This window comes from Lepidochelys kempii, chromosome 6 (assembly GCF_965140285.1).
Source record: "Lepidochelys kempii isolate rLepKem1 chromosome 6, rLepKem1.hap1, whole genome shotgun sequence".
Lineage (NCBI taxonomy): Eukaryota > Metazoa > Chordata > Testudines > Cheloniidae > Lepidochelys > Lepidochelys kempii.
The window spans coordinates 39,835,625-39,853,151 of NC_136385.1; the positions used below are offsets into that span (position 1 = coordinate 39,835,625).

Consider the following 17,527-nt stretch of genomic DNA (forward strand, 5'->3'; position numbering starts at 1 on the left):
TCCCGAAGGGGAAAAATTGTCTGATATCATATCATATTGACTGATAGTTTTCTGTTTTGTAGTGTTTTCTAGGTAATTTTTTTTGTTTAAAATGTAACATCTATCAAAGGAATAGTCAATTTTTATATATTTATTTAACATACTGAAAAATGGCATTTCTTATAAATGCTGAAATATTTAATTGCAAAATGATGTAGACTTGATCTGGAAGTATTTACTTGATGTAAGTAAATACTTCAAGTAAGACTTGATCTGCCCCAGAATGTATTTACGAGTCTGGTCTATAAAATGTGCAACATATAGTTTTACTACCATACTATAATTAAGGAAAGTGGCTGATATTCTATGTATATCATAATTTTTATAATGTATTTACTTTTCTGCCTTTCAGTTCCTTGATATGCAAATATTTTTCTCACTGAATATTTTAGCATTGTACAACATCGACTGGTCTAGTGTCCTTTCTAGGGAAGGTGCGAACAAAGAATTATGTATCTACTGACAAAACATTTTGACTAACATTACTTTTTTTTTGACAGACTAATCTAATTATTTCTATGTGGCAGACTACCACCTTCTGAGGCTGTATGTTATTCTGTTTTGTATTGAAAACAAAAAAGATATTAACCGACAATATAACCAACACAGGATTTAGTTTGCTGCCAACAAATTGCTACCACTTGTAATTCTAATGGAAAATGTGAAGTGGTTCTTCCTAATTTGCATAGTTCTAAATTACATTAAAACTGGGGTAGAAATAGTTGTTTCCATTGGCTGCGTTAAAATGTGTGAAAAATTATAATGCTGCGTTTGGAGCCTTTACGTGGGGGTTCGTTTTAGATAAACTTCTTAATTTCAGTTATAGTTAGAAAAGGACATACTTTCCCCCCTCCCACATCAAATAAAATGCAAGAAGGAGAACAAATTAATCAGCATGTTCTCCTGCTTTTCAGAAACTGCTGTTGGGCTGCCCCTGTAGGTTCAATATTTGAACGTAGTTCAAACAGCTGGAAGTCTAGGGGCTGCACCACTTCCTGCCCCCTCCAGCCCTCCTGGCTGCTTCCCACAGGAGAAGAAAATAGTTGTCTAGTCACCACAGAGGGGGAAAAAAAGGCGAGCAGCACAGCTGTATGGTGGACCACTGGATGTATGTGCCATGCTTGCCCACCCCTCAGACAGGCCCCGTTAACAACAGTAAAACTTTATTACCAGCCATCTGCAGTGGCACTCATCAGCAATCCTACAGTAATAAGTCACTGTGTGCTTGCATGCTAGAGGAAAAAGAAACTTTGCTAAGGCTGTAAGAAAATAAATTTAATTTTCAAGCTGTGAAAGTAGTGCTGTTAGAAATTGATGAAAATGTCCCCATGGAGTTTTGCACACAATTGTTACTAATTCGTTTTGCAGACATTTTCATGTCCTCAGTTTTGTTTTGGGGGAAATGGCCTCACTTTCTCTGAATGGCTTTCAAAAATCCATGAGGAGATTCATGACTTGAGCATTTTTATGGAAGTACTTAGACTCTGCGGTGCCCTCCCCCAGACCTGGTCCACTGGATAAGAACTGGATTCAGCATGTGGCTAACTTTAAGCACGTGCTTAGTCCCGCTGCATTGTGTCATAAACACATGGTGGATAGCCAGAAGGACCAAAACTCTGTTCCCACTTCTGCCAGTGACTGACCTTAATACTTTGTATGGCTTTTAACAAATATTTTATTTAGTTATGAAGTATTGGCCTGCTCCTGATGTGAACCCCACTGAAGTCAGTGTGAGTTTCCATTGACTTCAGTGAACTTTGGGCTGGGCTGTCAGTCAATAACATCATCCCCATTTTAGAGATGGGAGAAATTGAGGTTCTTAAAAGTTAAGTGGCTTGCCAAAAAATCAATTGCAGAGTCAGGATTAGAACTCAGGAATCCCAGCTCTCTGAATAGTCTATTCACACACTCTTTCTGAGAACATCAGACTTGAAACTCTGCCCCAAACCTGATTTGAATCTGAACGATTTGTTCATTTTTCTTTTAAATTTTCACACTCTTCTGCCCTTCCTGGTTTCACCAAGGAGTACTAAATACTGCAGTGAAGTTTGTTCTTGCAGTATTTCCATTCTGAGCCAAACCAGGAAATACTGAGAATGCATAAGCAGCCCTGGTTTTGATAGACTTCCAGGGCAAAAAGGTTGAGCTAGATCCTTGTTTGAACCTTTGAGGTTCACCCATCGCTAGTTGTTGCAAATAGGAAGGTATGAGGGAAGAAAGTACAAAAATATCATTAGTGTCTTCTTAATTTAACACATAACTCCTTATGTTTGTCTGTTCCACATTGTATTTAGCTGTGAGACACTGAATACCTTTTCCAGATCTGAAAAAGAGACTTGCATAAGCTCAAAAGCTTGTCTTTTTCACCAACAGAAGCTGGTCAAATAAAAGATACTGCCTCACCTATCTTGTCTCTCTAATATCCTGGGACCAATGTGGCTACAGCAACACTGCAAACACCTTGTGTCTCTTCTTAATTTAGGAATTATTTGAATAATAACAAAATACATTCTGCTTATGCAAATACCAGTAAGGAAAACGTCTTCATTAGAATACTTCCCATAAAAGAGCAGATGCATCCTGCCTCAAACTCAGGTGGCTTTGTTGGTCTCATAAAAAGCACTTGGCAAATGTGAGTAATGTCATTATCTTCATTTTACAGCTGGGGAGACTTAAGGCACAGAGAGGTTAACAAGCAACTTGCCTCTACTTGCCTATGGTCGTGTATGCAATGTTGTAGCCGTGTCAGTCCCAGGATATTAGAGACAAGGTGGGTGAGGTAATATCTTCTATTGGACCAACTTGTGTAAGATCGTCTCTCACCAATAAAAGATATTACCTCACCCACATTGCCCATTGTCACGCAGAAGTGAGAAACAGTTTCCTTAGTCCAAGCACAATATTGTCTCCTGTTTGTATTTGGCTTAGTATTGGGGTATAAGATTATGGAGTTTCTTTGCTAAAATATATCAGCTTGGACCTAGTTGTAACTAACTAGCTTGTATTCTTTTGGTTGTATTTTCTTTTTAACATCATTCCCTGATGTTTGGCTGTTCTGTTGAGGTTATTTTTAGAAAGCAACAACAGCTCTTTACTCTTAAAGAACAAAATGTGATTATTCTGTGGATTCAATGAAGTATGGCTTTTTCCACATCAGTTTATTTTATTAAACTATAATGCACATATTCTTAAAATCCAAAAACTGAAGCTGCTACTTGTGTATTACAGATATAGGTATAGGGAGGATATTTAGCTTTTTGTTTTAATTCTGAACAAATATACCATTGGAATTTATCGGTAGGTCATAAAGCCAGTCCACATTAATGTTATACCCTCACCTGGAATACTGTGTTGATTCTGGTGACCCGTTTCTTAAAATACATTGCAGAATTAGAGTGTGTGCAGATATAGTGGACAAGAATGGTCAGAGGTATGGGAAAACTCTCAAAAAGCGAGTAAGAAATATTGGGATTATTTACTTTAGGAAGGTGACAAATCAGAGGGGACATAAAAACAGTATACAAAATAATGAATGGTCTACAGAAGGTAGATCGGGAACTTTTATTCAATCTGTCTGATAACATAAGAGTAATGGCACATTCAATAAAACTGAAAGACAGCAAACTCAGAACTGATAAAAGGAAATATTTCTTCATATAAAGCATATTTAGACTCTGGAACTCATTGCTACAGGAAGTCATTGAGGCCAGGAGCTTAGCAGGATTAAAAAAGAATTGAACATTTATATGGATAAATCTTGTTTACTCACAGAACAGATGCAGCATGGACAGTGGCAGGGCATGTTTCCCCACATCAGTCTCAGTGATTAATGTACTTCATCCCTAAACTTGAGACAACTGCCCCAGCTTTCCATTGGGTGAAAGGGAAGTTCAGTCTCTGAAACCTATTCCGGGAAAAAACTATTCCGTCCCTGACCTCTCTGCTTTGACTGTCAATGTGGGGCAATAATAGTAGTTTTGGGGTCTGTACTCATAATGGGTAACAATATTTGGTCATTACCAATTAAATCTGGATGTGAAAATACATACACATACATTTGAAATGAATCTAGGAACTGCCTCACTGGATCAGATCAATGGTCCATCTCATTCAGCAACTCCTCTCTGATAGCAGTCAATACCGGATGCTTCTAAGGAAGGTGTAAGAAGCCTTGAATTGGGCAAATGGTGCCTCCAGATAAAAATTTCCGTCTAAGCCCCAGTAGTAGAGGTTGCTTTATTTCCTGAAGCATAGGATTTGTATCTCTCTCAGAACAGTTTGTTGTTTTTCAATATTTACTTTTACAACCCTGGATATTTTTGTTCAGTGCTGTCTACCTGTACCTGTCACAAATACAAAGGCCTCAGTTCGGCAGTGCACTTAAGCCCATGCTTAACTTTGAACATGTGCTTAAAGTTCAGTTGAAGTCAGTGAGACTTAAGAGGTGCATAAGTGCATTGATGGGCCTAAGCAGGTGCTTAAAGTTAAAATGTGCTTAGGAGCTATGCTGAATCAAGGCCCTACACTCACTTGAAAAAAAATTAACAGGGTGACCTTGGGAGTATTTAGTACGGGGCAAATCCTTCAGGCCTTACTCATTACTTATACTAAACTGACTGAGGTGAATATAAGGATTTTGCTCAAATATGTGTTTTGTACAGAGCCTGGTGTTGCATTGAATGGGATTACACCATGTATGGGAGTGAAAACTCTGTTGGTCTAATTCCCTGATGGTGTAAACTGGCACAATTTCACTAACTTTTTAATAGAACCATATCAATTTACAGCAGAAGAGAATTTATCTCTGTGAGTTTGAACTTGTGGAAGTTTCCTTCCAAATTCATCCAATTGGGGGCAATCAGTGTAATGGAGAGGAGGTGTTTCAGCTCCCAATATATAATATAAAGCATCTATGAGCAAATGGAAAAGCAAGGGGAATTCCGTGATGGTAACTGAGAAGAGAACTTGGGTCATTGACTTTAAGCTTGTTTTAATATTCATCTTTGAAAAGTTCCTAAAGATCTTAAACTTTTTGCTTTGTTTGAAGTTTGTAAAGGATCTGGGATCCATTAGCCCAGGCAAATAGCTGCTTTTCTTTGGGGTTATAATGTATCATGGAATGGCTGCGCTGACGTTTGGGGAAAGGTAACATGGGGATTTCATAAGCATTTATGGTGCCTAAGACATCGTACACACATTCTATCCGAGATGTGCCTCCGCTAGGAGAGTTGTACACAACATAGAGGGTGGCGCACATTAGAAAAGCTGCTTCAGCATTCTTGCTGTTGCATGATGTGTCCCAAGTATGCTCCACAGTCATAGTCATATGGTTGATTTTAGTGATGACAAGGTTTCCACTCGTGTCTGGCTCTGCATGGATTGCCCACAGCCCTTGTTCATCAATAGCAAGATCTATTTTAGTATCAGGAAACAGTTCATAGGCAGGAATCTGTCCAGCACCTGGCAGGAGCATTCTATCCGTTACCTTTCTTCTCTGGATGTTATATTTAACTATCTCATTTAAGGAGCCATATCTGTGATAAAACAGGAAACCATTATATATAACATGGCCAGTTCCCTGCCAGGAAGATGGCAAGTTAACTCTCCGTGGTGTTAGCTTACGATTCATTTCTGAGAATGCCCGAATATTTGCAAATTCCAAAATAACATTATTCTTGGATCCACTTAAGAAATAAATCTTCAGATGGTCTTTGCCTGGATCTGTCATCCAAAAGCCATGCATATCTCCAGTCTTCTTAACTATCTTTAGGGACTTGATACCCGCAAGCATGTTGTCACAGCCTGTAAGGAAACAGTCCAAATATAAAGGATTATAAAATTAGAATGACTGAATCCTCTTATTGTTCCCTCTCTTTTGAATTCTTAGTCCCTTCATCCATTGCTTAGAGTATGTCCAAAATGTCTGTAAATGTGGCAACAAAATTGCTGTGTTAAGTAGTCACCAAACTCATTTCATATTGTAAAACCAGGTGTGAAAGTAACTTAAGGGACTTACCAGTATGCAGGGCGGCTAGGGTCCTGAGCAAGGTCGGGGGGGTGGCTCAACTGGAAGGTGCGGGGCCTCGGGCAGAAGAAGCAGGGCTGAGGCCAGACTCCCCGAGCCAGCCCTTCAGTGCTGGGCGGCGATTTAAAGGGTCCGGGGCTTCCGGCCACCGCTAGCTCTAGCTCAGGGCTCTGGCAGTGATTTAAGGGGCTGGAGCCCCGGGCCCTTTAAATCGCCGCCAGAGCCCCAGGGCTCCCAGCCGCCGCCACTGCTACCGCGACAGCACCCAGCGCCCCAGGCCCTTTAAATCACTAGCAGAGCCCCATGGTAGCGGCAGCGCCTGGGAGCCCCAGGGCTCCAGCGGCGATTTAAAGGGCTCAGGCTCCCGCCGCTGCTGCGGTAGCAGCGGCCGGGAACCCCGGTCCCTTTAAATCACCGCTGGAGCCCCATTGTAGTGGTAGCGGTGGACAGGAGCCCCAGGGCTCTGGCGGCGATTTAAAGGGCCAGGGCTCCAGCCGCTGCCGGGAACCCTGGGCCCTTTTAAATTGCCGGGCTTTGGGAAGCTGCCCCTTTTGGCCTCCCTCATCAGCGGCCCTGCCGGTACGGTCGGCTGTGTACTGGCTGTTATCGGTACGCCACACCATACTGTACCGGCTTGCTTTCACCTCTGCGTAGAATCAACATCTTAGGCAATGAGTTTCCATGGCAGATCTTCAACTACATACATGGAGCCAAATTCTGCTCTGTTACACCAATGCCACCCAAACAGCATTGCATTATTGTAACTGAGAGGAGACACAGAGCAGCACCTTCGATTCTTCTCTCATTCACACCAGTTTTACACTGGTGTGTCTGCATTCACTGTAGTGAGGTTACTCCTGGTTTACACCAGCACGAGAGAAGAATCAAGTCCTTTATTTATAAAAGACCTACCGGTTAAAGTCTGACCTATTGAATTTTAACATACTATCTCAGGGGTTCACTCCTACCCTCTGTTCCCCCCCACCCCCCAATAACATAACACCCTTAGCAAGAAACACAGCATCCTAATATGAAACCAGAATATAAAGATCTCAATTCTCGGTTTTGTTCTGGCCCATTTTCACCACTCCTGCAACATAAAAGAGCCAGAGATCAGCCAGATCCCAAAGTCAGGATCTCTCTGGCTTTGGGGCATGCCATAGGTGGTGTAGGACCATCAAAACAACAGCTCCATGTCACCATAACTCAGGTTAGAGGCATGTCATGGGAGTAGTGGTGTAGTCATATACACCAGTGCGAAGTGAGTGCTAAATGTTATTATCAGAATAAGCAGGTAATTCGGAGTTGGTAGCATTGTACACCCACTTTGCACAGATATTAACAGCTCTACCAGGTGCAAGGCAATGGAGAATCATGCCCAGGGAACTCTCAATCTTTATCAACTGCCTATTCCTTCCAGCAAACATGTTATTACAATGTATATGAGAGGAGTAAACAGCTTGCTTGCCAAAGGCAATAACAATACCTGCCTCTGGAAATTTCCACTACATGCATCCGATGAAGTGGGTATTCACCCACGAAAGTTTATGCTCCAATACATCTGTTAGTCTATAAGGTGCCACAGGACTCTTTGCCGCTTTAACAAATTAGAAGAGACACTACTTGACGGTTAAAGAATGTCTTTTAATAAAGTGCAGCCTTCTTAACCAAACAGGACAAACAAGCCCCTAAGGCAGCAAGTTCTGGCAGTAGATGAAATGGAGAAGACAAAAGCAAACTCCGCTGCATCATCAGCCTCCTCTCTTTTTACTTGGTCCAAATCCATTGAAGTCAATAGAAATACTCACATTGCTTCCAGAAAGCAACCCTTTTTTGCACTTCTGGATACTGATACCCCCTACATATACCCTTTGGTTACTGCAGCCAAAATGAAGGACTGGAGACACCTCTACTGCCCCAGGATACTTCCAAATCTTAAAACCATCAGTCCCAGAAGGCAGTTTGATGCCTAATCTACAGGAATGCCATATCCCATTCCCAGCCAAGGCAGAGTTGGAAGATCAACCACTCTTCCTGCACAATCAGTGAGTGTCTGAACGTATTCAAACCAAACACACTCACCTTGGACTGATACTATGCCCCTTATGGTGAAGTGGCAGCTCTGCTGTTGTTAAGGCTAAGAGTCACTTACTGTTTAACAGATGACTTTATCTAAGTGCTCTAAAAGCCACATGCTTACTAGTTTCCCCATTGATTTCAGTGGAACCAGGATTTGGTCCTCAATGACTACAATTAAACATAGCAATGAACTCATGGCTCTGCTTTTAAATAGTGGTGTCAGCTAAGAATTACCTCAAGCAGCAGTAAATGTATTCCACAGACAGCTGGAAACCTAGGCAGCAAGACCTTAAACACTCGCAAACAATGCTGTAAAATCTGGAAATGGATAATGGACCTGTTAATATGATGTAGTTAACGATGATGGCTAGTATATACTAATGTGTAACTCTCAATAACAACTTTTCAACATCTGGAAAGACTCAAGGGCAGGTAATTTTACCCTAGTTACTTTTAGAAAGAAACAATTTTCAGTGTCTTTACCGTGAGACGTTTTAAAAAACATCCAGTTTATTTTTTTACTGCATGTCAAAGGAAGTGCCTGAATCATCAAACAAGCTTAGATCTAGAAAGGAACAGACCTTGAAATTCAGAGTGCTGTAGACTGGGGTAGGAGTAGGCTTTGTAAACAGGGTGAGAAGGGTGATAGTATCATCATTACCACCTGCTTTAACCCTTTGACAGCATGTTGACAAAGATGAAGAGAGCAGATCCTTAGCTCATGTAATTTGATTTCGCTCCACTGAAGTCAGATATACACCACGTTAGGCTCTGCCCCGAAGCTTTTTTAAAAGGTTCTGATTCCAATTTTTAAATTTTCTGTTATGTGTTTCTGATTTCACACTGCTTCTGACTGGAAATAAAATAGACCAGCTAAAATGTCCATACTGTATATAATTTGCATCAATTAGTGAATTTCATAGTGGCGAGATACTATTTAAAGATGCAGTTTAAGAGGATAAGGGCTTTTAATAAAACATAAAATTAGACTGGTTTAACCGGATCCATAAGCCTGACAAACAAAGAACCCAGAGCTCTATAAAATGACCACTGGACATAGGGATAGGGATCAATCCATGAAGTATGTAATATGTCGAATGTATATTTTAGGTGTGGGGAAATGTGAAAAGATGCCTGCTTGTCTGGGAAGGAAAGAGAACAGTTAGGTGAAAAGCTGACCCAGCAATCTGATCAGGTAAACAACTGGGTTAGCAAACTAATCTTAATGCTAGGCAGAAAAGGTGTTTATACAATATATCGGGGTGGCCAGCAGGTGGCTCCGGAGCCGCATGTAACTCTTCAGAAGACAATATGGGGCTCCTGCTAGGAGCCGACTCTGGGGAAAAAATCATGGGTGCTCAGCACCTACCAGCAGCCCTATCAGCCTGCCTCCCTCCCACAGCGCCTCCCACCCGCCAGCAGCCCCCCCAATCAGTGCCTCTTCCTCCCTTCCCCTGCGTCCTGCCCATTGCGATCAGCTGTTTTGCGGCCTTCAGGAGGCTCTGGGGGAAATTATTGGGAAGGGCGGAGGAGTGAGGACGTGGCGTGCAACCTCCCTCCCTCCCCTAGCGCCTCCTGCCTGCCACGATCAGCTGTGTCGCGGCGTTGAGGAGGCTCTGGGGGGGAGAGGGGAAGGAGCAAGGATGTGGTGCACAACCTCCCTCCTCCCCCAGTGCCGTCTCCTCCCTCCCTGTGCCTCCTGCTCGCCGCTGGCCTGGCCCCCATGCTCTGCAGGAGTGAGCCCGGCTGCCTGCGCCTCCCCACCAGACTGGTAGCTCCAGGCTGCATCACCCACCTCCTGCCCAGCTGGCCAGGTGGGGCTCCAGCCATGGGCTCGCCCACACTCACCCCCTCTCTGGCAGCCCAGGCCTGCCATCTTGCGGTAGTCTGATGGCAACCACTGACAATGAGGCCCTGAGCAGTCACCCACCTCTAAGACTGGCCCTGCTTCTGGCCCCCTACAGATTCTGTCTGAAGCCCTGAAGCATGAGGTGCTGAACTTAATTCAGACTTACTAAGCTGATCGCAGTGAATTGCAGGAGTGTGCAGCCTAAATCCCCAGGCTGAAGGCTGAGAATCACGTCATGGTGATGATTAGAGGCTTGAGACATAAGTGGAATACCCTTAATGAGACCAAAAAGGGGTCAGAGGTGCAGTTGTCTTGGGAACTGTGACAGTTGCCCGAGCATACCTTTAGTAGTTTTTTTTTTTAATGCTTTTAATGCTCCAATCAAAGAGCTATTTCCAAAGAACCAATTTAACATGCAATTCAGTATGTATATAACAAATATATTAATTATAGCATTTTCCTTTTCCTTTTGGTGTATTTGTTTTCTTTGTTGAAAGCTCAATATTATCACACTTAAAAAACATACACTTGTAAATATACTTTATCCACATATCAGCATAAATGTATTGACTAGAGGATTGGCCCTCTTAGATCTAAGTTTTGAAAAGTAAATAGTTCTTACTTGCATTAAGCATGAGCTTGACTTTCCTTTTTTCTTCTGCGTCTTCATTTAGCTGCTTTTCCACCAGGTCTTCATCTACTTCTACACAAGTAGTAGATTCTCTCGTTGATTCAAAATAGTCAATGTCCCTTTGTGCTCTTTCAACTCTTGTTAGCAGATGCTCCACTTCATTTTTAATCTCAGCTTTATAAACTTTCAGCCCCTCCAGGCGCGATATCATCCTCCTTGAAAAGTCTCGGAATTCTTGTACATAATCCAGGATATCTTGGTTGCATTTTTCCAGCCTGCTCTTGAATTAGAATACAGAATATATAAATATATATTTGCTTGTGTGCGTGTGTATTTTCTATAGATAGAATCTTAATACATGGTTAGTTTATAAATACCAGTGGCCCCCCTTCCCTTCCTCATTTCAAACTAATTATCCCTGGTCACTTATTAATCTGCATGAGAAAGTCACTGAAATTCATACTTGTGGTTACATATCTGTAGTCTCCCTTGCTATGAAGGGCCAGTTTCTTTGCTCTTTTTCTGTTGGCCGAGTGGAGCCCTGGTATAACCCATTGGAGAGCAGAACAGAGGGATCACTGGTGACTCCCCTCCCTGAGGCCCCTCAGAATCCTCTCTTTAGGATCTCTGCTGAGTCTGTCTCATAAAAATGTGAAAACAGGGGCTGTTGGAGCCAGGAAGCAACCAAATTTCACACACTGTTCCTTTGCTGGCCCAGCAGATATCTGATCCAGAGTTAATGCTACTTCCTCTTTCCTAGCATTTAAAATGGAAAATTGAAATTTTGACCTACAAAATCAATGTTTGCTAAGAAAGTTTGTGTCAAAATGGTCAAAATTGTGGGAGTAAAATCATGGAAGATAGAGCAATGAATTCAGATTGGAAAGACGAGCACATCTATGCAGCTACCTCAGTATCAGTTCATCTTAGGTGAGGCCCTACCTGCCTGACCATTTCGAATGGCCCTGCCATCGGACACATTTTCAAAAGTGCCTAGTGATTTACGGTGCCCAGCTGAAGTCATCATAAAAGGGGCTTCATTTTCACAAAATGCTGAGCTTCCACCTCAAAAAACAGCACTCTTTAAGGTGTTTCAAATTGGCCACCCAAAATCCAAGGTACCCAATATTATCAGCCACTTTTTAAATTTTAGTCCCGTTTAGTTTGTCAAAACTTCATAATAGGCTAGGTGCTGAAAAAGCTAGTGATTTTTATAGGACTTTTCATCCACAAATCTCTTTACAAAGGGGGAAACTGAGGCACAGAGAGATGTGAATTGCCCAATGGCATGCAGCAGGACAGTGGCAGAGCTGAGAATAGAACCCAGGCATCCTCGGTCCTAGTCCAGTGCTCCACCCATTAGGCCACACTGCCTTTCAGATGAGTTATTGAAAGTGTATCAGTATCTAAGGGCAGATACACAAGAATGATAGTCCTAACTAGTTAAAACTGGGTACTCAGTTGTGGTGTTTTACACACAGGTTTCAAGCTTTTCATTGTGGGTGTTAGGTGAACTTTTCTATGACTGAGGAATAAATATACTTACAAAGGGAACCATGCAGTATGTGTTATGTGTTTCATTCTCTGGAATCTTTGGTGAGGTTTTTATAGCTCCCCAGCTCATTTTATGCCAGTTATCCAAGTGCTAACTTGGAATTTTGCATATGACCATAATCCCCACCAAGAGGCCCATCTACCTGTCTCTCCTCCTCACTACACAAAGTGCCTCTATCCATGCTCCCAAATGTCTAAAGTCTGCTTCTCCCTCCAATATCTACCCCTCCCCTTTTCTGCCCTTGCTACTGTCCACTCCTTCTTCACCTCTCCCTTAGTCATTGTGTGTGTAAGGAAGAAAGACATTATTTTCCCCCTCCAGTTGAAATGTGAGGGGGTAGGAGATATTCACCCCCTGTCCACATTGCTTGTACAATTACACATATATCAGCTTCTATGGGTGTCCCAACCTCTGCGAGAACCTTAGGATGTTAGTTGGTTTAGGGGTCTGAACCAGAGAGGATGGGAGAAACGTCTCTCTCCTATGAAGCAAAAAGGAGGAAACAGCCAGTTGAAACTTATATGATTGTCATTCTTGTGTAGGTTAGTGAAGTATTAATCCCAGCCCACCTAATGGGGACAGAACATTGGCCCAGTTCTTCACTGCTTTCTAAGGCAAAACTCCTATTGAAGCCAGTAGGAGCTCTGCATGAGGAAGGAGTGCAGGAGTGACTACGGTTAGAGCTTCTTTACAATTCTTTTATTAACACAAATTATTACCAGCCAAAGGCACAATAGCAATTTTTAGTAATTCATCCCATACAAATTCTGTCCTATTGTATATTTATCACACTGTTTAAATAAAGTATGCGTGATGGTACACTGGTATTTAGGATCTAGGAATGAAAAACCTCTGGAATTATTTTTAACAATCTCATCTGAATTTAATTTGCAGTACTTGGTGATTTTAATTGAAGAAAGAGGACAGATACTGGAGTAGGTGGGAGCCCTGTCTGAGGGACTGTAATCTTATGAAATTTAGCAGAACCAAAACTTTTTCCAGTCTCCCAACCACATGGGGATTTTTTCAGTCTCTTGTCAAGATGCAAATACACTTAAAGTTCAACTGTAGATTGGAAGCTTACAAAGCATTTTTCTACTATCTTCTCTGCTTACTAATTCATTATTAATTTTTGTCACCAATCCTGTTGATGCCAACAGGAAATGCAGATATTCTGGAGACATACTGTGACAGCAATTTAAACATTTACACATTTTTAGCTAAATTTTATTGAAGGGATTACACAGATGCAACTGACAGCAGAACTCGGCTCTTTATAATAAAATAAAAATGATATGATATGATAAATAATGCTATGATAACACGAAATAATTAAAGTTACAGGTTTTAGTTATCATAACATACTAATTAAGTTTGTTAATTTTATTTGTTTTTGTTTATTCATTATTTTACTGATGATGATTAACATATATGCATATATGTAAGAACATGCACCACCTTTCAAATATATTTGCAACAAGACAATATTCCTGTGACACAATTATACAGATAACACATACCTCAAAAGATAGAAAACGCCGGTCGATGTAATGCATTAGTACTGCATCTTGCATTACATATTGGGCCTCTCCCACGATACTTGTGAAAAATGAAACTAATAAAAATCTGAGTTGCAGGATTATCATAGTCCTATGAAATCTTGTGGGGAAAAATAAGGAATTAATAATGGGAAGAAAAATCACACTAACACTGCCCCCCCACCGCAGAATTAAAATCAATATAATAGCTGCGTGATACTATGATGTGAAAAAAATGGCTAAAAATACTAAAGCTGTGAGTATTAAAAGATTTAAAATGGCTGTTTAAGCTCCTTCAATCTATCATTAAAACAATAAAGTTGTGGAAAGCATTGAGTTAGATGTGTTTATTTCTAGAAGCCAAGATGAATGCTTTCCAGCTTGTGATCTTGTGATCAATCCCAGATGTTCAGTACTGAGTCACATAGAGCCTTTAGTCCAATTGTATTAAATAAAAATGAAAACAACCCTCCACCCCCACCAACAGAACAATATTTAGTGCCAGATCCTTTGCGCATGTAAATCAGAGCGGCTTCACTGAAGTCAATAGAGCTATGCTGATTTGCACCAGCTGAGGTCCATAATATCTGTAGTTGTTGTTCTGAACAATCACAGTTGTTAGTGTAAAGCAATTTAAAACAACTTCTACACTTTCAGTGTTTATCTGGGTACATATGTCTGTCTGTACTAGGTTAGAAAAATGAAAAATATTAAGGTGCTCTTCTCTCATTTATCTATCTTAGGGTTTTATACTATCAACATAATATCCGAGCACCTTCCCTTATAAAATCAGTAGAAGCAGCAGAGTCCCTTGTGGATTTAATGGAGTTTCTGGCACTTCTCCCTTTTGCCCCTACTTGAGGCAAGGTTTTTGGTTTTCATTTTTCAAAAGAAATACTAATTTTAAGTCGTATTTGTTCTAGGTCTTTTTGGTCTTTTCTTTGAGAAGAAGGGGGTGCATATGAATATCCAGAACCCTTTGACCAAAGGGATATGGCCGAATGGACAGTGGGAAGTTACGTCCTAGGCATCAGACATTTCCCTTTCTATTTGAACCCAAACACCACATCTGTACTGTTGTTTCCTGGAATTCAGCACATCTTAACATTTTGTCAGCATCCTTCTCTACAGTTTACTCTCACACCCACACAAGCTCTCCCTTTGTGCTCTCTCTAGCATGAGTGTAAGCATATGAGCATTGATTCAATGCATGAAAATGTGTCACAGCATGCAGAATTTACCCTTTGACCTCATTTCCCTGATTGCCGTGAGGTACAACTTTGCATTATTTATGACAAGAAGTCAGAGTCCACTGGCAAAAAGTGATTTTTTTATATTCCTTTATGCTAATGGAAAACAAACCAGTTTGCCAGTTTCCATTTATGTGGAATAGTCAGTGATGTGCAGTCAGCCTGACTGAATACCACCTCCCCAACTCTCATTTAATCTCAGAGCAGGCTGAGCTACTTCTTGGGGAGATGAAAACAAACAACATTGTCTTGCTGGACTCTGAAACTGATAGGAGGACACCCTGGATGTGTCCTCCAGGCATACAGAAAAAATGCAGCTGTGAAGGAAGCACTAGGTCATCTCCTTTGATTGGGAGTGCTGGAGTAGTTCTGTGGTGTATACTCTTTTTTCTTGCCTCCCAAAGTATGGTAAAAACAGAACACGATTGGATGATAAGGTATTATTGCGGGATTGGGGGGCAGGGTGGAAAAGTGGTGTATGGCACATTCCTCTCCACCAGTGGGTACAGAGACCATTGAGCATGGGGCTGTAAGCCTGTGGGGTTTCTGAGTGTCATAACTATCCTAATAGCTTTAAGGAAGCTATCAGCAAATGAATTATATGTGGCAAAATAGGTCACTTTCACCCATTGGTGCACGAAGAAATTCAGCTCATCTATAGAAGTGAAGATCCACTACATCATGGACTTCCCGCAAGTTGGAACATCCTTGGATCTCTGTGATAGCTCCAGGGAGGTGCAGATTATGACCATCAGCACTGCCCTAGACCTAAATAACAGTAGAAGCTTGACATTGTACTTTCTTGGGTCTTGTTTCACATTTACTCACAAGTTGACATATCCTCCAAATATTAAAAAATGGCCCCCTTAGAAATACTGAATATCATAGTGGAGCTGCTGATTGAACCGCTCACCCACATGCATACTTATTTTCTCTCCTCAGAAGTGGCATTTTTAATAGCTATAACCTCAGCCATTATCTGAATGAGGTGCTCTGTCAATGAAGAAATAGTTGTACTTTCCACAATGACAGAATGGTGCTGCAGACTTCTCCAAAGTTTATTCCAAGATGTACACTCTCTTTTGTGCTATTTGGGACACCTTTCATCAGTCTCAAGGCATCGTTCTGTCTTCTTTATGTATGAATGCCCAAAGGAGGTAAAATAGCATAAGCTTGATGTTAGGAAAGCATTAGCTCCATACTTAAAACAGAGTTCAGATGTCCTCTCTTTGTTTTCCTGTATCCCAGACACAGGAGCAAAAGAGTTTCAAAGTACACCATTAGAAACTGGATAAGGTCCTGCATAGTTAAAGAATGCTGTAAAAGAAACTGAGTTGTCCAGTGCCTTCTGGCATTATTGCTCCAGGTTTACCTAAAAATCATCAGCAGCTGAAAGCGTAGGAGCTTTGGCGGGAGAGATTTGCAAGGCAGCCACTTAGTCATCACTTTGTACTTTCGCTAAATGAGATAAACTCAAACTCATCAAATGTAACATTCAGCAGGAGGATTCTCCAGGCTGTGACTGAGGACTGACCTTTGGGGTTTTTTTCTTTTATTTTTCTACATGATGGGATACTGTACTTCCTTTTGGCTACTCTGTACTCCTGCTGTATATTTATATTGGAGGGGCCTAGAGGTTCCACTCAGAGCCTGGTGCCCTTTTGGGCTAGAGCTATAAAGACACAGGACTGACGGTCCATGCCCCACAGAGCATTTATTATTTTTTGTGACTCACTCTTGGAAGGGGTTCTGCTGTGATACAAGCATCCTTACAAGGATAGGCAGATGGGGCACTGGAAGAGAAAAAGGAACAGTGACCTACCTGCTTATTCCTGTTCTTTGAAAGGATGTGCCCACCCATCTACACCTCTGTCTTCAAGGCGGGGGAAGGAGTAGTGCATTTTCCTTGTCTATACTTTTTCCTCACAGCACGTATCACATCTTTTTCTTCATCATTTGTGGTCATCTTTATTGTATCAGCTGTTCAGATTTTGTGAGGGATATGTAGGTGTTTTCAGCCCTGTATTTGCATTTATAGTTTTGGCTCCAAATATTGAAGATTTTTTTGTTTTTAAACCTACTATACAAATCAATTGAGTGAGAATACCTGGCTTTGGAGAAATCGGGCCGCATTTTCCATGGTGTCACTCCAGTTTTACACCAGATTAGCTACATTCATTTATATGGAGTTACACTGAAGTAGCGCAGTAGTGAATCAGACCTACTGGTTCCTCTTTGAGGTTACTCACTGCTGTGCTGCCATAGCTCAGAGGGCCCCTCCTCTGATGACTGGTGGACACATCGTTTCAAAGAATAGAAATGAGCAGGCATGTACAAGCTTATTTCTTACATCACATTAGCCTTTTTTGCTTCATTTTGTTATTCTTGATGTTGCGAAATCCAATAGGAAAATGGTATATCGGGCACCCTGGTTTTAGTGTCAAAACCCCTCATTAGGCACAACTTCAGACACCTGGCCAAGTTGGCTGATACTCCCATTCTCTCTACTTCCAAACAGTGCACATGCATAAGGTCACATCTTTCCTGCCATCTAGTCTGAC

The 17,527-nt window shown here is 41.4% G+C and overlaps 1 protein-coding gene across 1 annotated transcript; it reads right to left on the bottom strand.

The window, feature by feature from the left end:
- Positions 1–3,568: 3,568 nt before the first annotated feature.
- On the bottom strand, positions 3,569–14,010 carry OLFML1 (olfactomedin like 1). Its single transcript, XM_073347689.2, has 3 exons — positions 13,699–14,010; positions 10,615–10,903; positions 3,569–5,841 (listed from the first exon to the last, which is right to left on the bottom strand). Exons 1-3 carry the CDS (start codon positions 13,822–13,824, stop codon positions 5,063–5,065), a joined length of 1,194 nt encoding a protein of 397 aa, XP_073203790.1. The 5' UTR covers positions 13,825–14,010; the 3' UTR covers positions 3,569–5,062.
- Positions 14,011–17,527: the final 3,517 nt, after the last annotated feature.

Bases quoted from the DNA above. Each gene is read 5' to 3' on its own strand.
- OLFML1 (XM_073347689.2), bottom strand. From the start codon at position 13,824: ATGATAATCCTGCAACTCAGATTTTTATTAGTTTCATTTTTCACAAGT. The intron at 10,904-13,698 runs GTATGTGTTATC...TTCTAATTCAAG, and splicing joins GGCGTTTTCTATCTTTTGAG to AGCAGGCTGGAAAAATGCAA. The intron at 5,842-10,614 runs GTAAGAACTATT...GTTTCCTTACAG, and splicing joins CAAGCTCATGCTTAATGCAA to GCTGTGACAACATGCTTGCG.